The sequence below is a fragment of the Atractosteus spatula genome, chromosome 7, assembly GCF_055471065.1.
Source record: "Atractosteus spatula isolate fAtrSpa1 chromosome 7, fAtrSpa1.hap1, whole genome shotgun sequence".
Lineage (NCBI taxonomy): Eukaryota > Metazoa > Chordata > Actinopteri > Semionotiformes > Lepisosteidae > Atractosteus > Atractosteus spatula.
In genome coordinates this window covers 40,073,500-40,101,498 of record NC_142712.1, presented here as the reverse complement: position 1 = coordinate 40,101,498, position 27,999 = coordinate 40,073,500, and the positions used below count along the sequence as shown (strand labels likewise).

General features: G+C 39.4%; 1 protein-coding gene across 1 annotated transcript; it reads left to right on the top strand.

Annotated features, from left to right (window-relative positions):
* Positions 1–9: 9 nt before the first annotated feature.
* LOC148830974 (uncharacterized) lies at positions 10–27,990 on the top strand. Its single transcript, XM_088919998.1, has 17 exons — positions 10–78; positions 1,587–1,919; positions 4,069–4,398; positions 4,845–4,986; positions 5,077–5,168; positions 14,910–15,152; positions 16,166–16,352; positions 17,134–17,270; positions 18,489–18,526; positions 18,975–19,120; positions 20,617–20,681; positions 21,280–21,612; positions 22,235–22,564; positions 22,947–23,109; positions 24,126–24,217; positions 25,997–26,034; positions 27,841–27,990. The coding sequence occupies exons 1-17, from the start codon at positions 45–47 to the stop codon at positions 27,988–27,990; spliced, it is 2,853 nt and encodes a 950-aa protein (XP_088776124.1). The 5' UTR covers positions 10–44.
* Positions 27,991–27,999: the final 9 nt, after the last annotated feature.

The following is a 27,999-nucleotide window of genomic DNA, read 5'->3' as shown; positions in this document are numbered from 1 at the left end:
GAAGAGGGGTGTTGCCACTAACAGATCTTTTATTCTCTTCACTAATGAATCTCCTTGCTGTACTGGCCATTCTATCAGGTAAAAAGAATTCTCTCATTGCAATCTTGTTTTATGGTCTGATTAAGAATATAATAACATTTAACAATTAATAACAGTTTTTAGATTTGCCTTATAATTAAGTTGAAACCGACTGTTTTCACAACGCAAAAAGAGGAAACTGAGCTAACTCTTCTACAGTGAAGTGCAGCCCAGTGATGTGTAGACAGTGGTTGTATCAGTGGTAGTAAGAACACTGAACTTCACGGTTTGATAATTAAATGTCTTACATAAACAGGACCTCAGCACAGCACACTCGGCACTTGTGTAACAAGTGTTCATGTAAAATACTGTTACTAATGGGAAACCTGGTGAATATCAGGAATTGACCAAGTGGTTTAGTCAATAAGTAAAATAAATATTCATAACCCCCGACTTGTAAGTGTAAGAACTGTAAGAATATACCTGAGAATTCTTTGTTCTCTGGCACAGCTTTGGTGAAAAGAGTAATAATTTAGGTACACTGGGTTGAACAAATATTTATTATCAATGACAACACAAACACTACACTACATATAAGAAACATACAACACACAAGTTACTACATATTTACAGTATGTACTGTACAGACAAGGCATTTCAGATGCCCAACAATCTAATCACACAGAAAACCCCAGACTGCTACTAAGTATTGAACTCTTAGATAATACCTACAAAGGCCACAATAAGAGATAAGCTGCCTTCTTAATAAATGGAATACAACCTGCAGTTAAATCTCTCTCTCTGCAAACCCAGATGCCACAAAATAAATGGGAGTCTATCTCCCTAATCTAAAAATGCACCCACAAGCAGGAAAGACTGCCTTTAATCTAGGTATCTTTTACTGAGGAAGCCCAAGTTCCCTAAACACACAGAATAGCAAGATTCAAATACTTGGCTCCAATGGGGTTTTGTTTGGATGGTCATGAAGTACAGTAGGTACTCTCGCCTAGCTCAAGCTTCAACTTCCAATGCCTGTGGACTCTCTTGTGGTCAGGCCCTCTTTCCTCTCCTTTTCTTCTCCTCTTGTCCTTTCTCTCTCCTCTCTCTTAGTGGTCTTAATGTGATTTTATATGGTGTGTTTCTGGACTGCTCATTGACAATCATTTACCCACAACTTAATTAACTAGTAAACCAAGGTAAACTTTGCAATTGGTTTTGAGCAGGGGACCCTCTGCTTTGAAGCTGGAAATGTTTACACTGCTACTATAGGTGTATCTAAACTTTATCCAAACTCTTAAAGACACTTCCTAGTCACTTACTGTATAGCTGTAACAATACAGTATGCTTACATTGAAGTTAATTTGAATAATCATTTATACTTTCAATTTACTAAAGAAAAGAAAATTGGATCAAAGATATGAACTGAACAGATACCATTTCTGCATTCAGAAAGAAAATTGCCTTCTAATGAAGTAATATTGACAGATTTCCAGGTGTAATGAAGAGAAAACGTGTGCTACAAGATGTTAGAAGTGTCATTATGTTGACTCTGAACTCTGTATCCACAGGTGCCCATTCTCTATCAGTAGTGGGTCCAGAGGAGGTGAGAAGCTGGGTTCATGACGCAGTGACTGTTCACTGCAGATATAGTCAGAGGTACAGAGGCCATGTGAAGTACTGGTGCAAAGGAAGATTTCCTGTGAGTTGTCCTGCTCTGGTGAAGACTGATGGCTCAGTGACACACAAGAGGACGTCAATTCGTGATGATCAATCAGAGGGAGAGTTCACTGTCACTATGAAGAACCTCAGTGTGGAGGATGATGGGTGGTACCACTGTGGGATATCAGTTCCTGGAGTTTCCAGTGGTGATGAAACTGCATCTGTGTACATCAGCGTTAGAGGTAAAGAGATACTCAGTAGACTCATAGACTAAATCACACAGCACTAAGTGCTGGTACTGTATCATGGACACTAATCTTGGGTGGTTAGCTAAAGAATTACATTATTATTTCGCTTTTTTCACTTTTCAGAATGAATTTTTGATAATCTAATAGTATTGCAAATGCACTATAAACGACGTTATAATTTAAAACGTCATCCAAGGCCTATCTGCTGGTCTCCATTGAGCCTTTGAGGTTTGTCTTGTTAGCAATTCAGACACAATCATGTTAAAGGTGTTTTTGGATCATCTGCACGCCTGTACTCTGTTTACACACTCAGGTGCAAAAAGCACAGTTACTGTTTATTTGCTAAATGTAACAGATTGAAAAAAATAAAACATTAAAAGTGGCATGTGCAAACGTTTGGCCACCCTTCCAGTTGATCCACTAATGTTATTTCTTTTGTAAGGGCTCAGAACTTAATTGACTCGTTAGGCCATAATCTAAGTCAGGTGATGACAATTCTAGAGCTTAATAAATTCCCTTACTCTTCCACCTCACTCAACAACCATGGCCTCGTCCAAGCAGCTGTTTGAGGATCAGAAAATAAAAACGATTGACTCTTATAAAGCAGGGGAAGGCTATAAAAAGATATCTAATCGCTTCCTGCTTGCAATTTTCACTGTCCGACATGTCAAATGGAAGTTAAGGGGAACTGTTTAAGTCAAGACAAGATCTGGAAAACCAAGAAAAATCTCTGATAGAACTGCTCGTAGACCAGTCAGGAATGCAAAGCAAAACCGACAAATCACTACAAAGGACCTGCAGGAAGGCTTAGCTGGTACAGGAGTAGTGGTGCACAGGTCCACTGTGCAGCGTTGCTTGCACAAACATGATCTGCATGGAAGAGTCATCAGAAGGAAAGCTTGCCTGCGATCTAATCACAAACGTCAACGTCTGAAGCTTGCAACACAACACTTAGATAAGCCAGAGGTGTTTTGGAACCAAGTGTTGTGGTCTGATGAAGTAAAAATTTAACTCTTTGGCTACAATCACCAAAGGTACATTTGGATAAAAAAGTAGAAGCATTTGAAGAAAAGAACACCTTACCCACTGTTAAGCATGGATCTATTATGCTTTGGGGTTCTGTGGCAGGCAGTGAAGCTGAAAAGAGGTTAGATATTACAACAAGACAATGATCGAAAACATACCTCAAAATCAAACATGAACTACTTCAAGAAATGAAAGATTAAGGTTTTGGAATGGCCTTCACAGTCTTCAGACTTGAATATTATTGAAAATATGTGGGTAGATCTCAAACACACAGTGCATGCATGACAACCTAAGAATATTTCTGACCTAGAAACATTCTGCAAGGAAGAGTGGGAATAATTCCTAAAGCAAGAATAGAAAGACTGTTAGCTGGCTATACTGTATAAAACGTTTGGAGGCTGTGATATCTGCCAAAGGGGGTGTTACTAAGTACTATCTGATAGGGTGCCCAAACTTTTGTACATGCCACATTTACTATTTTAGTCTCAGGACAGAGGAACAGCATTCAGTGTGGATTAGAGGGAGATTTTCAGATTGCAACCATACACTAAAAACCTGAAATCCGACACACAACTAAAATAAATGGTTGTGTATTATGTGTTACAATCTGTTTCAATCAACATTTGAAATCTGAACTTGGAATCTCTGGTCCAGGAGAGGCTCAATCCATTTATATTAATCTCTAACCCCTAAATTATTAATTTGTGACAAAGGAGAAAGTGTGTCACGTCCGATGAAATATAGAGATCATTTAGGAAGAAAATGTAATCCTGTAGGCTTCAGGATTGAGCTCACTGAACGCAAGTTCTTCTAGAACTGGTCAGACTCCAATTGCTGGTTAAACTGTGAGCACTAAATTGACCTTTAATCCCAGTGGACTGAGGCTCTCCGGGGTCAGGCCTGTCTGACTGAGCACTGCAAACACTGCTCAGTCAGGCACAGTGTGTTAGTTCTGGGAACAGCACACATGGAGTGGACATTTCTAAAAGATAGACAATTTGGATGCTTTTCAAAATTTAAATTCACATATTTTCCTGTATTTTAATATACTGTCTGCACAATGAGGTCATTAATATTCTAATATTATAACATTAATAATGCTAATGTGCCATTACAGACCCATCTACACCTGGTCTTCAGAGTCCTGGGAAAGTCTCTGTCCAGCTCTCGTCCTCGGCTACTGTCCGCTGTTCCTACTCTGCAGGCTATAAGAGCAATAATAAATACTGGTGTAGAGGAGCTAAACGAGCAGATTGTTCCACTGTTGTGAACACTGAGGATCACCGGAGAGAAGGCAGGACTTCAATCCGAGACGACCCGGCCCAGAGAACCTTCACTGTTACTATCAGTGACCTCAGCCTGGAGGATGAAGGCTGGTACTGGTGTGGAATAGAGAGATCATTTTCTTTTAGTGATGAACTAGCTCCTGTCTTCCTCACTGTCACAGGTAAACACTCCCTGAGCTTCACAATACTATTGCCTCCTCTGGCTTTTAAGAAGTGATACACACTGTTGTTATCTTTTATTAAATTTACCACCATTTTGAATTGAATTGTGTGTATATCATAATGTTAAACTACATAGTCCTCCAAATTGTTACCTCACAGATTTTTAGAACATTTAAACATTGGATAGACTACATAATATATTATTATAATATATAAAAATACGTAGATTTTTATTAACAAATGAGAAAAAAGGTCTTTTAAAGTATAAAATAAAACCTTTTTAAAAATATGCTAAGGGTTTGCCTACTCAATTTAACTAATTTTTGTTGCAAAATAAAATTTCTGTAAAAAACTAAATTGCAAGATTGTATAGTGAAAAGAAGTGAAATAAGAGCATAATAAAGAATCATCTGAACTCATTTTATGTCTATATGCTTTTCAACAGACACTAGACCCTCAGCTCCAAAACCCGGGATGACTGAAGGTACAGAAATAACTACAACTGGCTTCACAGAGACGTCCCCTGTGACCAGTGGGTATCTGACAGAGACTGAGGTTCATACCAGCCCTGCTACTGAGGAGCCCAGGTAAACCCGTTGATTAAAATGAAAATTATTCAAACTTCATAAGAAGTGCTGCTTCCTTAATTGTGATGACTGCCTTCCTCCCTCACTCAGGATTGCAGTGTGGTCTGTTGTCCGCTGGCTCCTGTTCTGTGTGATGCTGGCTGGCCCAGTGACTGTCACCTGCTGGCAGACTGGCACCAGGCGCACCTGCCCTCCTGCTGCGCACACCTGAACACCTGTACCTGAACACAGCCCACACCTGGACACACGGGACCCTGCTGCCTCAGCTCAGCTTCACACTGGGACTGAATTCACTCCCAGGACCTGCACACAGTTCAGTGTCTATTCAAACTGCCTCTGCCTCTTCCTCACTGACTCAACAGCACAGGGCCAGGAGTGAGGCACTGAGTAACAAGATGTGATTCTGTCTTTCTAGTGATTCTTATTTTTATTTGAACATACTAATAAACAATGTCTGGAAGCCTACAATTCTTTGCAAAAACATTAAAAACTTTAAACCTCATTTTGAAATCTGTTGTTTGTCAACCATATACCATGCGTTCTTTGTAAACTGATATAAATATCTGTACGAAGGACCTATGTGACATAGTGGAGAAAAAGTTCCTCTTCTGAGTCTGCTAGTCGCCACCAGAGAGCCCCAGAGGAGAGATAACCAGCTCTCTCTTGCTCTTCCCTGACAGCCACATGAATATTTGTCATCATTGACACCTTCTACTTTAATTGAGAGGACTATATTAAAGGCTCACTCAGTTACTCAGGCGTTCATGCCAGAACCAACCAAAAGTCCTTAGCTCAGACGTACACTCTTTCTCTATACTGCAGAAATCGAATCTTTTACAAAGCCTTAATACTTGCTCTTTCTGATAAAAAAACTATAATGGTATGATTGAATTCCCATTCTCCATATTAGTCCAAGATATTAGACCTGAAGCCAGTGAAAAATGCAGCCTTTAACACACACATAGTCACACCTACTGTACTTTCACAGTTTAAGAGGATGATAAACAGGATATGTTGTCATTTGTATAAGATTCACAAGTTCCCCAGTCAAAATGGCTACTGAATTAAGCAATTAATGTGTAGAGATTTTTGCAGTATACAGTATGTACCTACATTTCCCATCAATAGTGGTCAATCCTGAACTTGGTAATACTGCAGGTAGAAAGCAGTTTCCATCTTCACAGGCGAGGCTGTTCTTTCACGAACATGGGAGAATCTGTGAATCAGTGCAAAATTACGTCTTCATCTTATTTTTCTCTCCTTTTTTGTGTCATTGATGGTATGTTCACATACAATTGTGGTTTGACAGTGAAGGAATTAATTCTCATTCTAATGAGCAATATTCTCCTCTGGTATTTGTAATCCTGAAATGGAAACAGGTAAGAGGATATACAATTACAACCTTTTTTTCAAACTCAAAGAGAATCAGTGGTCCAGTGATTCTCAGTCCAGCCCTGAGAAGAAGAAGAGAAGGAAAAAAAAACATGAGATACTAATTAGAATGTTAATATAAAGAAGACTGTGCATCCGTGCTCGTTTCTCAGAACATTTTGTCATATTTCCATAAAACTATCAAATTGTCCATCAACAAAAATATAAAGCAGTGTCCATAGAGGATTACTACAGGTCAACTAACAATAGAGGCATTTGCTTTATCACTTGATTTAATCATTGCAAATGACTCTTTTGTTTCTCACTTTTCTTCCCTTGAATTAGGCCTCTCTGACCACTTAGCTATTCTCTTCAATCTGGAATTACCAGTGTCTAATCAATTGATCAGCCTAGGTTCGCATATTCTGTTCTATCGTCCTTGTCTTGTTTCCCCACCTCTGATCCTCTACAGAACAAAAGGCATTTCCTTAATAGGGCTTTTTTATCTACTCTCGACACCTTCGCTTCTCTTAAAAATGGAACCATCTCTTTTTCTCGCTCTGCCCCCTCGTATACCGACCATCTGTGATCAATTAAGGCAGTCTCTGGGAAACTTGAACAAAGGTGGGGTCTTTCTGGCCTAAAAGTACATTACCATGCTTGGAAAGAATGTAAGGATATGAAAGAGTTTGCTAGATCCACCTTCTTCTCTCACATCATTGAAAATAACCATAACAACCCTAGACACATTTTTTCCACCATCAACAGACTGCTAAAGCTAAACTGCCCCACCGCATTACCTGCCTCATCACAACTTTGCAACACATTTTTAGATTTCTTTGGCTCCAGGATTGACATCTGGCATCACATTGTTTCCACAGTGCTTGTCAGTTCCACACCACCTCCCTGCTTAGATAACTTCACTGGTTCCCTTCTTTCTAACTTCTAACTCACTTCTTGACTCTATAAAACATATAAAACCCACCACCTGTATATTAGACTCCATTCCTACCACTTTATTTCAGTCCTGTTTCACTTCTCTCTGCTCTCTCTGCCCCGTTGTCCTCAATATAATAAATGAATCCTTGAGCAAAGGTGTTGTACCAACGGTCATCAAAACTGCTGCCATTACCCCTGTGCCAATAAAGCCTAACATGGCTCTGGACAATCGAAACAATTTTCACCCCATCTCCAACTTACCCTTTCTTGCAAAAATTCTAGTCTAACTTCAGTCTAAATTGAAAAATGTGGGGGTGATATTTGATTCAGGCTTGACATTCGACTCACATGTTCAAGATATTGTCAAAATATCTTTCTTTCACCTCAAAAATATCGCTAGACTACGTCCTGCGTTATCGCTAACTGTGGCTGAAAATCTGATCAACACATTTGTCTTCTCCCAAATTGACTACTGTAACACTCTACTCGCTGGTGTTTCTAAATCCACATTGAACAAACTGCAGTATGTCCAAAATTGGGTAGCCAGAATCTTGACACGGACTAGTGCAAGTGTTCACATTACTCCTATCCTGGAGTCCTTGCACTGGCTTCCTGTCAAGTTTCGTGTCGACTTCAAAATCCTCATGCTCACCTATACGGCTCTGCATGGTTTGGCACCTCATTACCTGTATGAGCTATTATCATCCTACTCACCTCCTTCCAACCTTCGCTCTTATAATTCTGGTGTCCTATCTGTCCCCCAAGCCCATCTACACTCTATGGGTGACAGAGACTTCTCCTGTTATGCCCCAAAGCTCTGGAACTGTATCCCCAAGGATATCAGAGAGTAACACTTTCAGATCTAGACTCTGTAGCGGTGAGGCTTATTAATAAGAAAGAATTAAGCGTTGGTATGCTTTCCTAAAGGAGGCCCCATCTCACCCTCAATCTCTGTGGTGCAGCCACAGAGAAACTATTCATGCAGGCTGATTTAAGGTTTCCTTTGATAAGGGACAGCTCCCAAAGGGGGATGCACTTAGCTAAGCCTGGCTATCATGATCAATGGTCATCCATTGGCGCCTATCTGTCTAGGGAGTGCCATATGGACATCTGGACTGCATTCCTAAGTGTCAGGAGTAAGTGACTCATATCTCACCTTGATCAACCAATCAGGGACTGGTAGGGCCGAGTAACCCACGTGGGACTCTGATGCCCATGGAACTTTCAGCCAATGAACGAGCTGAAGTTCCTCCAGGAGAATTCTGTGGACTTTTCTAAAGGGAATTCAAAGGAGAATTCCAGGGCAGGACGGCCCAGGAGCAGAAGGCTCCCAAGGGCAGGACATTCTCGCAGCGCGCCTCCCGACCATCCTGAGACTCAGCCCGGACAACCACGGAACGGCCAGTGTGTCCGAGTGCCAGAACTTTCCTCTGTTCTAAGAGTCTAGAGCGGAGGTTGCCAGAGAGTAACCAGAGGATCCACCTGAGGTTAGCATCAGCAGCAAGCCTCGTGAACAGGTTGGAACTGTGGACAGCTGAATCACTATTCAGAACTAGCGCTTCATCAGGAATGAACAGGTCCTCTTCCTGACTTGCTGGGACCCACAGTCATCTTTTCTCCTGTGCACAAACTTCGCTAGTTAAAGCCAAAACTAACTAGCCGGTCTTCAGTGAGCATCAGCAGCGCACCGTCGCAAGCCGCACAGCACAGCCTGGCACCGAGCCAGAGAGCGCGGATTGGACAGCAACAAGCCTGCAACTGTTTCTTTGTGCCCGCAGGAGATCTGAATCCCCAGAGATTGGATGAGTATTCAACTTCAATGCATTACAGCTCGAGAATTCAATTGTTATCCCAACCAGTTGATATCAATTTAATTCCTAAGAGTTATGTACTTGTTTTGAGTATCTAATATAGAAGTTATAACCAAGTTCATTTACGAAACGGTCTTAATGAATGATATACTGAGCGTATGTCCTCTTGATATGTGTAACACTTCGTAACTGATTGAATATATATCTTTTGTATTCTGATAACCCTCTCGATAAGATCTGTTAGGTTTATATGCATATTCTATGTATTAATAAATGTATCCTCGTGTATTAGTACCTGTGTGTGTGCGTTGTTTGAGTTATATCGCATGGTTGGATTCTAAAGCCATCAAAAGAATCAATTTTGTGATTTACTGCTACAATTAATAATTGTCCCAGTAAATGCCCAAACCCTACAGAACTGGTGCCTTCAGAGAGCACACTACATTACAACTCAAACCCTTCTTTTTTAAAAGAGCCTTTACTTAACTGATTCTGTTCTTTACCCCTCTGCTCCTACTGTATTCAGTACCCCCATCTACTGTCTCCTCTCATTGTGGATATGTCTGCAGTGGAACTTGTTCTATAGCTCAATAAGGTCACAAAACCACAAAAGGGAAGGAAACGAAAATAAAAATAGTCTTTATCCGTAAAGAGAAGTTGAGAAGAGCGGTGCTGTCACCAACAGATCTTTTGTTCTCTTCAGCAATGAATCTCCTCGCTGTACTGGCCATTCTATCAGGTAAAAAGAGTTCTCTCATTGCAATCTTGTTTTATGGTCTGATGAAGAAAATAAAAATATTTAAATATTAATAACAGTTTTTAGATTTGCCTTATAATTAAGTTGAAACCGACTGTTTTCATAATGCAAAAAGAGGAAACTGAGCTAACTCTTCTACAGTGAAGTGTTGCCCAGTGATGTATATTTGTAGATACTGCTGCACAGACAGGTGTTATATCAGTGTGGTAGTAAGAACACTGAACTTCACAGTTTGATAAATGTCTTACATAAACAGGACCTCAGCACAGCACACTCAGCACTAGTCTTAACATAAGTGTTCATGTAAAATATTGTTACTAATGGGAAAACTGGTGAATATCAGGAATTAACCAAGTGGTTTAGTCAATAAGTCAAATAAATTTTCATAATCTCCAACTTGTAAGTGTTTTCTCCAGAATATACCTGAGCGGTTGGTGTAATTAGAAGGATGTGAATTCTTTGTTCTCTGGCACAGCTTTGGTGAGAAGAGTAATAATTCAGCTACACTCGGTTGAACAAATATTTATTATCAATGACAACACAAATACTACACTACATATAAGAAACATACAACACACAAGTTACTACATATTTACAGTATGTACAGACAAGGCATTTCAGATGCCCAACAATCTAATCACACAGAAAACATCCAGACTGCTACTAAGTATTGAACTCTTAGATAATGCCTACAGAGGCCACAATAAGAGATAAGCTGCCTTCTTAATAAATGCAATACAACCTGCAGTTAAATCTCTCTCTCTGCAAACCCAGATGCCACAAAATAAATGGGAGTCTATCTTCCTAATCTAAAAATGCACCCACAACCAGGAAAGACTGTCTTTAATCAAGGTATATTTTACTGAGGAAGCCCAAGTTCCCTAAACACACAGAATAGCAAGATTCAAATACTTGGCTCCAATGGGGTTTTGTTTGGATGGTCATGAAGTACGGTAGGTACTCTCACCTAGCTCAAGCTTCAACTTCCAATGCCTGTGGACTCTCTTGTGGTCAGGCCTTCTTTCCTCTCCTTTTCTTCTCCTCTTGTCCTTTCTCTCTCCTCTCTCTTCATGGTCTTAATGTGATCTTATATGGTGTGTTTCTGGACTGCTCATTGACAATCATTTACCCACAACTTAATTAACTAGTAAACCAAGGTAAACTTTGCAATTGGTTTTGAGCAGGGGACCCCCCACATCTCAGAAAACATCCCGGCTGCTTTGAAGCTGGAAATGTTTACACTGCTACTATAGGTGTATCTAAACTTTATCCAAACTCTTAAAGACACTTCCTAGTCACTTACTGTATAGCAGTAACAATACAGTATGCTTACGTTGAAGTTAATTTGAATAATCATTTATACTTTCAATTTACTAAAGAAAAGAAAACTGGATCAAAGATATGAACTGAACAGATACCATTTCTGCATTCAGAAAGGAAATTGCCTTCTAATGAGGTAATATTGACAGATTTCCAGGTGTAATGAAGAGAAAGCGTGTGCTACAAGATGTTAGAAGTGTCATTATGTTGACTCTGAGCTCTGTATCCACAGGTGCCCATTCTCTATCAGTAGTGGGTCCAGAGGAGGTGAGAAGCTGGGTTCATGATGCAGTGACTGTTCACTGCAGATATAGTCAGAGGTACAGAGACCATGTGAAATACTGGTGCAAAAGAAGATTTCCTCTGAGTTGTTCTGCTCTGGTGAAGACTGATGGCTCAGTGACAAACAGGATGATGTCAATTAGTGATGATCAATCAGAGGGAGAGTTCTCTGTCACTATGAAGAACCTCAGTGTGGAGGATGATGGGTGGTACCACTGTGGGATATCAGTTCCTGGAGTTTTCAGTGGTGATGAAACTGCATCTGTGTACATCAGTGTTAGAGGTAAAGAGCTACTCAGTACACTCGAAGACTAAATCACACAGCACTAAGTGCTGGTACTGTATCATGGACACTAATCTTTGGTGGTGTTACGACCCCAAGTGTCTAGGGGTAAAGGGTGTAACATTTAGGATAATTCTTTTGGAAGCAGGTGGGTTCTGGTGAGGGACTAGGAAGCATGATAACAAAGGTGGGTGCAAAAGTGATTATTTTAAATTGAATAAGTGACTGGTAAAACACGATAACACACGGGGTAAGGAACTAGAGTGGTGCCAAAGAAAAGAAAATAAACAAAATGGAGCTGGATAGGAAAGTGAGGGAAAGCTAACCTGACTACAAAAGAAAACACGAAACACACGGTCTTCGGTGTCTTCAACATCCTAACTAACCTCCCCTGACTACCCAAAACCATACAAGACAAATGGCACTCACCCGTACTAAACTTGTGTTACTAATACAAAATCAACTAAGTGTGTAGAATGTACCCAACAACCTAAATTAACCTTATACACAACAGTTCACACAAAAACACAAGTGAACTAGGAATACAAATAAGGGAAAACAAGAGTAATCAACAGGAACAGGGTACAAAAGAACACAAAGGTTGAACATATAACACGTTAGGGCAAGGTAATGGCAAAACAAGGATAAACACAAACAAACGAAAGTACAAAGAGACAAACAGAAATCAACAAAACAACAAAGCCAAAGCTATATGAAAATACACACACACAAAACAAACCAACAAAAGCCAAAGCAAAAGCAAAAGCAAAACGAAGCGATAACCAAAGCGAAATGAAGCAAAGCAAAACCAAGCAGGACCGAAGTCAAACGGAAGTGTCTTGCCTTCAGAAAACCTCCATGTTATATAGTGAATAAGATGCACTCTGATCGGTTGAGAAGCTAATTGATCATGATGTCATACGGAACAGTGGTGTAACGGTGGGCCAATGGGGAAGGGAGAACAATCAAGGGTCAGCAGTGTGGAACATAACAAAAACACACACAGACCACACACTGGGACGTAACAGGTGGTTAACTAAAGAATTAAATTATTATTTTACTTTTTTTCACTTTTCAGAATTACAGTCATTTTTGATAATCTAATACTATTACAAATGCACAATAAATGAAGTTATAAATTAAACGTCATCCAAGACCTATCTGCTGGTCTCCATTGAGCCTCTGAGGTTTTTCTTGTTAGCAATTCAGACACAATCATGTTAAAGGTGTTTTTGGATCATCTGCCAGCCTGTACTCTGTTTACACACACAGATACAAAATACACAGTTACTGTTTATTTGTTAAATTTAACAGATTGAAAAAAATAAAACATTAAATGTGACCTGTGCAAAAGTTTGGCCACCCTTCCAGTTGATCCACTAGTGTTGTTTTTTTGTAAGGCCTCAGAACTTAATTGACTTGTAAGGCCTTAATGGAAGTCATGTGATGACAGTTCCAGAGCTTAATAAATTCTCTGACTCTTCAAACCTCTCAGGGTGTTGTGCTTACACTCAACAACCATGGGCTCCTCTAAACTGCCGACTGAGGCTCAGAAAATAAAGATGATTGACTCTTACAAAGCAGGGGAAGGCTATAAAAAGATATCTAATCGCTTCCTGCTTCCTGCTTTTCACTGTCCGACATGTCAAATGGAAGTTAAGGGGAACTGTTTAAGTCAAGACAAGATCTGGAAAACCAAGAAAAATCTCTGATAGAACTGCTCGTAGACCAGTCAGGAATGCAAAGCAAAACCACCAAATAAGTGCAAAGGACCTGCAGGAAGGCGTTGCTTGCACAAACATGATCTGCATGGAAGAGTCATCAGAAGGAAAGCTTGCCTGTGATCTCATCACAAAAGTCAATGTCTGAAGCTTGCAACACAACACTTAGATAAGCCAGAGGCGTTTTGGAACCAAGTGCTGTGGTCTGATGAAGTAAAAATTGAACTCTTTGGCTACAATCACCAAAGGTACATTTGGATAAAAAAGGAGAAGCATTTGAAGAAAAGAACACCTTGCCCACTGTTAAACATGGATCTATTATGCTTTGGGGTTCTGTGGCAGGCAGTGAAGCTGAAAAGAGGTTAGATATTACAACAAGACAATGATCGAAAACATACCTCAAAATCAAACATGAACTACTTCAAGAAACGAAAGATTAAGGTTTTGGAATGGCCTTCACAGACCCCAGACTTGAATATTATTGAAAATATGTGGGTAGATCTCAAACACACAGTGCATGCATGACAACCTAAGAATATTTCTGACCTAGAAACATTCTGCAAGGAAGAGTGGGAATAATTCCTAAAGCAAGAATAGAAAGACTGTTAGCTGGCTATACTGTATAAAACGTTTGGAGGCTGTGATATCTGCCAAAGGGGGTGTTACTAAGTACTATCTGATAGGGTGCCCAAACTTTTGTACATGCCACATTTACTATTTTAGTCTCAGGACAGAGGAACAGCATTCAGTGTGGATTAGAGGGAGATTTTCAGATTGCAACCATACACTAAAAACCTGAAATCCGACACACAACTAAAATAAATGGTTGTGTATTATGTGTTACAATCTGTTTCAATCAACATTTGAAATCTGAACTTGGAATCTCTGGTCCAGGAGAGGCTCAATCCATTTATATTAATCTCTAACCCCTAAATTATTAATTTGTGACAAAGGAGAAAGTGTGTCACGTCCGATGAAATATAGAGATCATTTAGGAAGAAAATGTAATCCTGTAGGCTTCAGGATTGAGCTCACTGAACGCAAGTTCTTCTAGAACTGGTCAGACTCCAATTGCTGGTTAAACTGTGAGCACTAAATTGACCTTTAATCCCAGTGGACTAAAGCTCTCCGGGGTCAGGCTTGTCTGTACCTGTTGTATTGCAAACACTGCTCAGTCAGGCACAGTGTGTTAGTCCTGGGAACAGCACACATGGAGAGGGAATTTCGAAAAGATAGACAATTTGGATGTTTTTCAAAATTTAAATTCACATATTTTCCTGAATTTTAATATACTGTCTGCACAATTAGGTCATTAATATTCTATAACCACATGTGCTAATGTGCCATTACAGACCCATCTACACCTGGTCTTCAGAGTCCTGGGAAAGTCTCTGTCCAGCTCTCGTCCTCGGCTACTGTCCGCTGTTCCTACTCTGCAGGCTATGAGAGCAATAAGAAATACTGGTGTAGAGGAGCTAAACGAGCAGATTGTTCCACTGTTGTGAACACTGAGGACCACCGGAGAGAAGGCAGGACTTCAATCCGAGACGACCCGGCCCAGAGAACCTTCACTGTTACCATCAGTGACCTCAGCCTGGAGGATGAAGGCTGGTACTGGTGTGGAATAGAGAGAACATTTTCTCTTAGTGATGAACTAGCTCCTGTCTTCCTCACTGTCACAGGTAAACACTCCCTGAGCTTCACAATACTATTGCATCTTCTGTGTTTTAAGACATTTTTCAAGTCTGATGACATCTAGAGATCATTCAGGAGGAAAACGTGATCCTGCAGGCTTCAGGATCAAACACTGACCAGATCCACTGACCTTACTGAACACACGGCATTCCAGAACTGGTCAGTCTCCAATTGCTGTTTAAACTGTGAGCACTAAATTGTCCCAGTGGACTGAGGCTCTCCTGGATCAGGTCTGTCTGTACCTGTTGTATTGCAAACACTGCTCAGTCAGGCACAGTGTTAGTCCTGGGAACAGCACACATGGAGCGGACATTTCTAAAAGATAGACAATTTCGATGCTTTTCAAAATTTAAATTCACATATTTTTCTGTATTTTAATATACTGTTACCTTCACCTTGAAACCTTAACTGTTACTATCAGTGACCTCAGCCTGGAGGGTGAAGGCTGGTACTGGTGTGGAATAGAGAGATCATTTTCTCTTAGTGATGAACTAGCTCCTGTTTTCCTTACTGTCACAGGTAAACACTCCCTGAGCTTCACAATACTATTGCCTCCTCTGGCTTTTAAGAAGTGATACATTCTGGTGTTGACTTTTATTGAATTTGCCACAAATTAATTCAATCTTGTGAATACCAAAATGTTAAACTATAAGGTCCTGTGAATTGTTTCATTATAGATTTTTATAATACATAAAATTGGATATGCTGCAATAATGTATAAATACTGTATACACATTTGCACATTCTTTCATTACAGTTTTTTACATTATACAAACTTTGGATTAGGTACATTTATATAAAATAGCAAATTTATTTATTGAAAAATATATTTTAAATGATAAAATAAGCTTATTTTTATAGAAGCTATAAAACAGTCTATCAACTCAATTTGATTCATTATGTTGTGAAATTAAATTTCTGTAAAAACAGTAATTTATTGCAAACTTGTATAGTGTGAATTAGTGAAAAAATTGCATGTCCTTTAAATTCCTCTTAATAGATTTGAGACCCACAGATCCAAAACTAGGGACGACTACATCACAAGAAAGAGCAGAAATAACCACAGGAGACCCCACTGAGATGTCCCCTGTGACCAGTGGGTACACGACAGTGACTGCAGCTCACATTCATCCTGCTACTGAGGAGCCCAGGGTGTCTTATACCAGCCGTACTGACGAAGAGCCCAGGTAACAACACGATTACTTACTTGGCAGCAATCACAATAAGTCACAATATGCAACAAGGTGGATAGAAAGATACCTGGCCTATTGAAATCACTCTAACATGAACACTGCATGAAGCAATGGGGTTTAGTGCACATGCTCTAAGACAGTAAGACACCAGGGAGAAATTTCAGATTGTAGACGAATTCACATCTGTGGATAACCACGGTCACTACATTGCCTCAGTGTGACTGGAGACCTTGTGTGTCCACATTGCTCACATGTCTGCAAAAAGATATGATACACAGCTGCACCAAGCTGGACAGTGTCCTTTGTCCACTGTCTATTGGAACATGTCTCTCTACGTTCATTACACACAAGTCAACTTTAACTTCTAGTCCCATCTGAGCCTGAAAGCTTGAACTAAATTTGAAATTGATTCATTCAATATAATTCAAGGATGCTTCTAGACTTTTTTCTATAGAATTCAAAGTGATCAAAACTCATAATCGGGTAAATAGCTACAAACACATCTAACATGTTACTTAAAGTCTCTCCTGAATGGTTCGAGCAGTATGGGTCCTTGCCCAGAGTGCAGGGTGAGCCATACAGTCCACACCTCACCAGTTCAAGCTTGGGCTGTGCCATTAGCCCAAATGTTGCCATCCAGCTGGAGAAGTGGTGACAGGTGCTGGGTGGGCTTGAATCAGGTAGAAAGTATCAGACAGGCTTTACTACACATCGTCCAGCAGTGACATCAGTGAGAGATGCTTGTCCTGTCCACTTGGTGCTAACTCTCCTGTAGGTCACCTACTGACTTTAATACTGTGGCCTATCTCATTCTTGATAGAAATAATACAGTGCTGACAGCGCTCGGAGCCTGCTTTGGAGCTCTGCTGTTCCTGTGCTGCCTGACAGTCCTGATAGTACTGAAGATTAAGGGTAAGAGCTGACTTGTGTTGTAATCTGCAAGGAAACTAAAGGCCCTTTCTATAAACACTGGAGAAAAGGAAGCCCAAAACAATACTTTATTGAAAGCTGCTAAAATATGGAAAGCTCTGAATCTGGATGTTTATAATTGTCATGTAGAACAGTTTATGTGTGGGAAATTTAAAATATTTAATGTCAATAATTAAACACAAAATGAAATCAATTTCTAAAACCTTGATGGGGAGCAGCAAACAACCTGCAATTCCAGTGACTTTAGGGTCCTTATTTTAATACAGATCCCACCCGGCAATTGCTACTGCAACAGAAAAGACTTGTGTAACAGCTTGTACTACTGGGCCTTGTACCACTTCCTTGTACTGATTGTCATTAGTGATCAAATTAGTGTGAATTTCATCAGTCACTGTGAAATAAAGAAAGTATCTTTTATCCATAGAGAGGTGCTAAAATAAATGAACTTGTGGAGTTAACATGGAACTATTAAAATTGCACATTTAAGGTTCAGACATTCTAGGTTGTTAAATGTACAATAAAGTGTTCAAGATCAAACCACAAGCTTAACAGTTGCATTTGTACTAGAGTCCTTCAAGAGTACAAAAGTGTGTTTTATGAAGCCACCTTTAAAGGTACAATATAAAATAAAGTTTTTAATTATTACTATCATCTGTTTCCTTGTCATTTTCAAGAAGTGACATCTGATCAGTTTGGGCTTTGCTGCGTGTTGAAGTTTAATGTGGTGAAGGAGAATATCCCATTTTATTAGAAACAAAGGACTTGACCTTATATAGTGTGCTGTTTTTCTTTAGGATGAACAACAGTTCATTTGTAAATGCAAAAATGACTGAAGATCCAGCGACGTTCTATTTTTGTTTCAAGTCTGTCATTTTGAAAAAGCTCCAGTATCACAAGACGTGGGATTGGAGATTCAGACACAGTCCACAACATCAGAAAAAAAACATCACTCCAAACCCAAGATCTGAGGTTAAGACTACATACTTGGAATCAACAAAGAGTCCAGTTTTAAAACCCAAATTATGAGAAAACAAGTTAACTCTTTGCGTCTTGGCAAATCATTTTGTCGTCGTTTTTATTAAAATATTACGGTGTGAACGGGGATGGAGAAAAGCAAAACGGCGCCTTCTGGTGGACATGTAATGGATTTATCTAAGTTAACACCAGCAACATCAAAAACTTCTGCTGCTTTCATTTCAGATAAAACAAGGAAAGAGGATGTGAGAAACAGTTTAAAGGTAATGTTTCACTTTCTCATTATATAAGTCTTACCAACAATTACACCTACACTTTAACAATTAAGTGGAGCCAAGACATAGTGACATTTAATACTAAATCTAGAAAATGAATTGTTTACTTGAAAGCTTTTCTAGACTCTCCATAAAATGAGTTTTCCTCACCATTTGTTGGTTCAAGGTACTATATACGATTTTAACAAAACCATAGAAAACCCACCATAATACTGAATTAGTTATTATCATTATAACTATATATATATATCATTATAAGTGTCATGGACACTTATCGTCTTCTGGACATGATAGTGCTCTTCATAGTGCTGGTTTTTTACCTTACAGCTGTATGAATATGCCAATTTTATCACCACCATATACATTGCATACATTAAGGTGCCATAGATACAGAGTATATTACCAATTAAAATAGATCAATATGTTATCTTTTCAGCCTTCTGGGGAAGCTGTAGAATTAATCTACACTGAAGTGAGAGGTGGAAACAGCACACTGCCCCCTAGTGACAGCACCTATGCCAACGTCAGTCTCTCTCAGCGGCCCCCCACAGAGGAGTCTGTGGTGTACTCCATCGTCGCCCGGTGAAGAGGAGGAGGAGGGTTTCCTGTGTGTGAGGAACAGGGTGGAGTCTCTTCATGCGAGATCAATTAATAGAATTGGCTAATTAGAACGCTTCTCAACAAACACTTGAGACAATTTGTTGAAATTCAGAAAGTCCACTGATCAATTCCCAGAAAAGCCACAGATTCATCATGAGGGTTGTGGCACCCCAGAGCCAGTCTTGGATGTTTTTATGAGACAATTCTAGGAAACCAAACTAATGTCTCATATCTGTGAAATATTTGTGGCTTCATGAGGAAACTCAACTCTTACTTTGAAACGTGTTCAATGTTGTGTGATGAAATCAAATAAAAGGTGTCGACATTCATCTGAGACAGTTGGAGGTTGTCACTGTACTGCTGTTACAAACATCTGCAAAAGCACATACTTCAATACTGTAAGGGATCATAATAACATGTTGTCATGTTTATTTCCAAATGCTCAAACTGGCTGCCGAATTAAGCAATCACTGTGTAGAGATTTTTCTAAATACAGTAATACAAATGACTCTTCCCAGTAATAGTGAGCAAACAGTGGTCAGTCCTTAACTTGACATACTGTAGGCAGAGGGCAGTTTCCATCTTCACCTGCAGGGGGTGCTGTTCTTACACGATCAATGGAGAATCTGCGAATCAGTTCAAAGTTACGTCTTTATCTTATATTTCTCTCCTTTTTATATCATTAATGGTCTGTTCACATAAAATTGGGGTTTTCATGGAGAAGAAAATAATCACTGAAGTTCCAAGGAGCAATATTCTCTTCTGGTATTAGTAATCTCGAAGGGAAACAGGTAAGAGGACATACGATTATGACCTTAGTTTCAAACTTAAAGGGAATCATTGGACTCTGATTCTCAGCCCAGTCCTGAGAGGAAGAAGGGAAGGAAAAAAAAACATGTGACAGTTTAATAATCAGAATGGGTTTCGATAAAGATGATTGTATTCTCATTTCTCAGAAAAGCTGGTCTTATTGCCATAAATCTCTCACATTGTCCACCAGCAAAAATGAAAAGTGGACTTCATACAGGTATATTTGTAGAAATGCTACAGGTTTACTAACAGCTGGGGCATTTGCTTTATTCATGGTAAATGCAAGATGAAAGCACACAAAAAGTGCTACTGAGACCATGAGCAAGAGGGGGAGCTATATTTAAGACAACTGAGGTGATTGTGACTGCAGTATCATTCTTCATCTCTACAGTATGTGCATATGTTTAAGGCCACTGACAAAGATTCATATCCCTCATTTTATCAAAATACATGTTTGAATAACAAATTTCCATCAAACAAATCTAGGCTACATGGTTCTAACAGTTATGGTGAGGAAATGGATTAAATTAAATTTTTAGGAAGTCTGTCTATCCCTGGACGTGTCCTGCAGTTTAGAAGCAATGTAGTGTATAAACCACAGAATGGGAAGGAAATGGAGAAGAAAGCAGCCTGTCTTTCTCTGTAAAGAGAAGTTGATAAGAGGGGAGCTGCCAAAAACAGATCTTATTTTCTTCAGCAATGAAGGTCCTCACAGTCCTGGTCATTCTGTCAGGTAAAAACAGTTCTCTCATTTCAATGTTCATTGCAGTTTTGATTTTTGGTCTGATGAAATAAACTGTTATTCTGTACAATTTATAAGTTTGCCTTAAAGGCAAGCTGAAACGGAAGGTTTTTGTAATGCAAAAACAGGAAACTGAGCGAACTCTTCTACAGTGAACTGTTCTCCAGTGGGTTATAGATACTGCTGCACAGAGGGGAGTTGTATCAGCAGAGCACACACTTTCAGATTGCTTGGTATCTAAATATAGTTCATGAACTGGCCTGCTGAAAGCTACCTCAGCATTATTTTTGAATGTATCCAGGTAAGTAGCAAAACACTTAAATTGAACTGAATCTGAATAATCATTTACACTTTCACTATAATATGTAAAATTTTTGATGTTGTGGAAATCAGATAAGAGATACTGTATGAATGGAACAATACATTACTAACATTTCTGTGTTCAGAAAGAAAATTGCCTGCTGATAAAGAAAGATTCACAGATTTGCAGGTGTGAAGATAAAGAACGTAAAGGTAAAAAAGTGTGAAATGCAAGGAGTTAGAAGCTTTATTAAGATCATTGTGTTGACTCTGAGGTCTGTATCCACAGGTGCCCATTCGCTATCAGTAGTGGGTCCAGAGGAGGTGAGAAGCTGGGTTCATGATGCAGTGACTGTTCACTGCAGATATGGTCAGAGTCACAGAGACCATGTGAAATACTGGTGCAAAGAAAGATTTCCTGTGAGTTGTTCTGCTCTGGTGAAGACTGATGGCTCAGTGACACACAAGAGGACGTCAATTAGTGATGATCAATCAGAGGGAGAGTTCACTGTCACTATGAAGAACCTCAGTGTGGAGGATGATGGGTGGTACCACTGTGGGATATCAGTTCCTGGAGTTTTCAGTGGTGATGAAACTGTATCTGTGTACATCAGCGTTAGAGGTAAAGAGCTACTCAGTACACTTGAAGATTAAAGCACCCAGCACGAAATACTGGTATTATGCACACAATCTTCAATGGTTAGCTAAAGATTTACATTATGATTTTGTTTTTTTAGTAATTCAGACACAAAGATGATAAAAGGTTCTTTTGCTTCTTCTGCCAGCCTGTACTCTGTTTACACATTTGGTTGCAAGTTACATATAAATCAATTTTAATGAGCTGCAGTGACATATAGATCAATTTCAACAAGCTTTTAGAAGTACTGTAAGTCAAGCGGTGTTGATCACTCTTCTCTCAGGATAAAGGGACAGTGTTCAGTGTGGTTTAGAGGAAGGTATTCAGCTGGAAACCACACATTGAAAACCTGAAATCTCACACACAACTAAAATAAATGGTTCTGTAATAAGTGTTACAATGTATTTCAATCAGCATTTGAAATCTGCACTTGGAATCTCAGGTCCAGTAGAGGTTCAGCTGAATTAATCTCGAACCCCTACTGTAAATTATCAACTTGTCAAAAGGGGGAGAGTGCTTCAAGTCCAATGACATCTAGAGATCATTCAGGATATATAATGAGACCTTTATTATTGTATAACCACTATGTGCTAATGTGCTGTTACAGACCCATCTACACCTGGTCTTCAGAGTCCTGGGAAAGTCTCTGTCCAGCTCTCGTCCTCGGCTACTGTCCGCTGTTCCTACTCTGCAGGCTATAAGAGCAATAATAAATACTGGTGTAGAGGAGCTAAACGAGCAGATTGTTCCACTGTTGTGAACACTGTGGACCACCGGAGAGAAGGCAGGACTTCAATCCGAGACGACCCGGCCCAGAGAACCTTCACTGTTACCATCAGTGACCTCAGCCTGGAGGATGAAGGCTGGTACTGGTGTGGAATAGAGAGATCATTTTCTTTTAGTGATGAACTAGCTCCTGTCTTCCTCACTGTCAGAGGTAAACACTCCCTGAGCTTCACAATACTATTGCCTCCTCTGGCTTTAAAGGGGTACCTGTCTGCGTTAACTATTATTAAATTTGCTGCCCACTTTGAATTTCATTGTGCATATATCATAATCAGAGCATTGCATGGTTTAATTGTTTCATTTGAGATTTTTACAACATTTAAACATTGGACATGCTACAATAATATTATAGAAATTAGCACATGAACAACAATATATTTGAAAATGATTTAAACTACGATACTTTAAATAGGGTATCATACAGTTTCCCTACCATTTGTATTGTGAAATTAAATTCCTGGAAAATAAATAGAGTGAAAACAAGTGAAAGAGCAAAATAAAGGCACATTTAAACTCATCTTATGCCTTTTCAGGCAATTCAACAGATGCAAGGTCCACACCTCCAAAACCACGGAAAAATGAATCACCAGAAGGAAAAGCAAAAAAAATGACTGACCTGGGAGAGACATCCACCATGACCAGTGGGTATGCGACACAGACAGAGCCTCATATCAGCTCTACTGCTGAGGAGTCCAGGTAGGAACATGATGTTTCATTATCCTTGTATGCATAATGAGACCTTTAATATTCGATAACAACTATGTGCTAATGTGCTGTTACAGACCCATCTACACCTGGTCTTCAGAGTCCTAGGAAAGTCTCTGTCCAGCTCTCGTCCTTGGCTACTATGCCCTGTTCCTACTCTGCATTAAAAGTTCTTCCCCATCAGTCACAATATGCAACAGGGTGCTTAGAAAAATATTTGGACCACTGAATCCACTCTGACATGAAAAATGCATGAAGCAATGTGGTTTAGTATTCATATGAATAAGATACCAGGGAGAACTTTCACATACCGTAGACACATTCACATCTGTGGATAACCATGGTCACTACATTGCCTCAGTGTGACTGGAGACCTTGTATGTCCACATGGCTCACATGTCTGGAAAGATATGATACACAGCTGCACCAAGCTGGACAGTGTCCTGTCACTGTCTATTGGAATATATCACCATCAGTCCCATTAAAACACGAGTCAACGTTTCACATTACTTTCCTAAAGATCCAAACCATCTTCTCATCTCATATGAGCTCTGAAAGCTTGAACTGAATTTGCAATCGATCCATTTGATTTAATTCCAGGATGTTTCTAGAGTTCTTCTGCAGAATTAAAAGTAATCAAAACTCATAATCAGGTAAATAGCTACAAACAAGTCTAACATGTTACTTAAAGTCTCTCTTGAATGGTTCGAGGAGTATGGGTCCTTACCCAGAGTGCAGGGTGAGACATATAGTCCACACCTCACCAGTTCAAGCCTGGGCTGTGCCATTAGCTGATTTAGCCCTTGTTTCCCAAAGTGTTGCCATCCAGCTGGAGAAGTGGTGACAGGTGCTGGGTGGGCTTGAATCAGCTAGCAAGTATCAGACAGACTTTACTACACATCATCCAGCAGTGACATCAGTGAGAGATGCTTGTCCTGTCCACTTGGTGATAACTCCTGTAGGTCACCTACTGACTTTAATACTGTAGCCTATCTTATTCATGACAGAAATAATCCAGTGCTGACAGCGCTCGGAGCCTGCTTTGGAGCTCTGCTGTTCCTGTGCTGCCTGACAGTCCTGATCGTATTAAAGATTAAAGGTAAGAAGTGGCGTGTGATGTAATGTGTGAGGAATAGTCTTCTAACTTAAAGTCCTTTCTGTTAGTACTGCAGAAAAGGAAGCCAAAAGCAATACTTTATTCAAACTTGCTAAAATATGGAAAACTCAATCTGAATATTTCTAATTGTCATGAAGAACAGTTAATGTGTGAACATTTTAAAATTTTAATTTGATGTCAATGATTAAATACAAAATGAAATCAGTTTCTAAAAACTTGACAGGGAGCTGCAAAAAGAGGGAGCTGCAAGAGAGTCTTTATTTTTATTACACATGCCACCTGACAATTCTTATTGCTTTTCAACAGAATAGGGGTGCGTAGTAACTTGAACTACTTAGGCTTGTACCACTTCCTTGTACTTAATTGTCAACATTGATCAATCGGTGTGAATTTAATCAGAGACTGTGAAATAAAGAAAGTATTGTAACACATACGGCCTCCATTGCTTGCGAGAGCTGGCTTACCAGAGCGGTGACGTCACCGGCCTTCCCTGTGGATAGCAGGGACCGCAGCTGCTGGGCTGACGGGAGATTTCCCTTTGGCTCAAGAGGCTGGGTCCCTGTTGAGTGATGCCGGAGGCCCGGGTTCGAGTCCCCGACGGTGGGGGGCTGACCTGTTGCGGCAGCGGCGAAGGCGCCCACGTGAACCCCGAAGCGTTACAGTATCTTTTCTCAATAATGAGCAGCTAAATTAAATGAAAATGTGAGGTTAACATGGAACTATTAAAATTGCACATTTAAGGTTCAGACACTCTAGGTTGTTAAATGCACAGTAGAGTGTTGTTCATGACCATTTTTATGTGCAAGATTCTTGAGAACAACACAGGTTGTCCTCATAGTAACATCTCTAAAAAAAGGGAAAAGAAAAACTTTTTTTCTTCACATCTATAGCTTACAAAAATCAGGCAGTTATAGGACACGTCAATATTAGAAAAGAGGAATAGTGATCACAAGTCTTTATAAATCAATAAAATCATAATGCAAAATGAAGATCTGCAGGAAAGTGGGCACCACTGCCATCTCCTTTGTTATTTCGTAAGAGAAAGCGCTCCTCACAATATGCTTTAATCTCTTCTCTCAGTTATCTCCGGTCTCACAGTGCAAACCCAGCTCACAATGATGAAACATGAGGAAGATCAAACCACAAGCTCTACAGTTTCAGTTGTACTGGAGTCCTTCAAGAGCACGAAAGAGTGGTTTCTTCATTGTTATTTTCAAAAGATGACATCTTATTGGTTTATTAAACGTTTTCAGTGGGCTTTGCTGTGTGTTGAACTTTACCGTGATTGTGAATATCCCATTTTAAAGGAGTTGACCTCATCCAGTGCTCCAGTGCCCATCCAGTGAAGAAGTTCATTTGTAAGAAATTAACTGAAGTTTCATGGAGGTTCCCAGTTTTTATTTCATTTCTGAAACGTTTTCGTTTCAGGTTTCTCAGTTTGAAAAAGTTCCAGTATTACAAGAGGTGGGGGTTGGAGATTCAGAATTATTCCTCAAGCTAGGAAATAAGCATCACTCCAAACAGAAGACTCAAGGTTAAGATTACACTCTTGGAACAAAAAAAGAATCCAGTTTTAGATTATAAATTGTGAGGAAACAAACTATCCCTGTCTATCATTTTGTTATATTGTAAATAATGATGAAAAAACTATCTAGGTGTGATCAGGAATGAAAACGCACAACAGAGCCCTCTGGTGGACATTTAATGCATTTATCGAAGCTAAAATCCAGCCACATCAAAACCTTGTTAATTTCATTTCAGATAAAAGAAGGAAAAAGGCTGTGAGGAACGGTTTAAAGGTAATGTTTCACTTTCTCATTATATCAAACTTACAAAAATCATTCCCCCCCCCCCCCCCAACACTTTAAGAACTAAATGGAAGCTATGAAATACTGACATTTATTTCAAATTAAACCTAGAAAATCAGTTGTTAACTTGAATACTTTTCTATACTTTCCATAACAGTACCCAATTTTTCCCCACCATGTTCCTGCAAGTTTGGCTTCAAGTATTTTAATTCTACTCGATTATAACAACGCTTTGTAAACAGACCATAATACTAGATGAGAGAGAAGCACGACTTGCTAACTTGCTAAACACCCTATACATTTGAACCACATTAACACGTAATATATACAGTGAATTTATTTTGAAGGTCTTTACAAGAGAATTAGCTCCAGTATGGCAACCAATTTTCCACACATGAACATGCATACTATTCCTGTAGAATAGAAAACCTCCCATTCTTTACTCCTCCCTAATCATTTCAAGAGTATCTTGGTTCAGAATCTCACCCGGTCAGTAAATGGGAAACTTGATCCATATCAGTTTGCTTACAAGCAAGAGAGAAGCACAGAAAACACTGTAGTTACTATAACTCACATATTTCAGGGTATTTGGGCAAATGCAAAACATATTCCAGAATATGTTTCCCTGTCTTTTCTTTCGCCTTTAACATAATCAGACTGGACAATGTATTATCCAAAATAATTCAATTACAGATCAACCCATATCTGATATTTTGGTACAATTCATGCCTTACAAGAAGATTGCAGCAGTTAAAAGTTATAGTATACTTTTTTCTGAGGTAATAACTATCTGATTGTAGAGCACCCCAGCGGTGTCTGAGGTCACCACTGCTCCTCATTCTCTATACGAATAATCGTGTTGCCAGTGGTTCAAAACAATTCCCAATCAAATTTTCTGATGATTCCAACTTACCTTTCTCTGATGAATGATAATGATGGCCCTAATCTAGATTAGAGCAGTGTAGAAAGTTTTGCATGGTGAAACCAGAATGCCTTAATTGGAAATATTAGAAGGATGGATATCCTTCCCCTGCCTTGATTAATTATGAATCCGTTAAACAAGATACATCCTCTATATATCTGGGAATATACAGTACATAAATGCTAATTGGTCTCGGAAGGAACATGGTGGACTTTATTAAGTTAACAATAAACTAACAAAGTTAACAGCGAGTTTGATTTCTTCAAAGGTTACAGGTTTTGGTGCTGGTAGTCAGATTCTGTTCATATGTTTTAGATCTGTGGTATAAAGTGTCATGCAGTGTGGAATAATTGTCTGGTTTAACAGCCTCTGTGTAACAAAAGCCAAGATATACAGACTCTTGAGGATGTGCTCTAAATGAGTGTGGCAGCCACCTGAGAAGAGCTTTCAAACTGATTACACTAAGAGTATGTTGAGACTAGTTGTTAGTGTCTCCTCTGATCCTTCAATACCAACTGATGCTTTCAAACAGATGTTTTAGACTCCCACAATTCAGGCATAACAAAATGTGGAATTCCTTTATCCCACATTCAATCTAAACTAATCAAAACAATAAAGGAGTATTGGTTAATGGTAAAGTTTATAGAAGGTTATGTGCAAACATGAAGGGGTATTATACAATTATTGAGGTTTTGGATGATTGTGTAGGAAGTAAACTTACTGTGGTGCATGACTATGCATGTGTTCATGTCCTGTTATATTTTTAATGTTTATTTGTACCAAGTCTTTGGGTGTAAAACATAGTTGTTTGGATGCAAGACAAACATCCGAGAAATCAGATAAAATATTTTTTCATTGCAATATCCTTTTTTCAGCCTTCTGGAGAAGCTGTAGAATTAACCTACACTGAAGTGAGAAGTGGAAACAGCACACTGCCCCCTAGTGACAGCACCTATGCCAATATCACTTGCTCTTATAAGCCCCCTCCAGCTGAGTCTGTGGAGTACTCTACCGTCACCTGGTGAAGAGGAGGA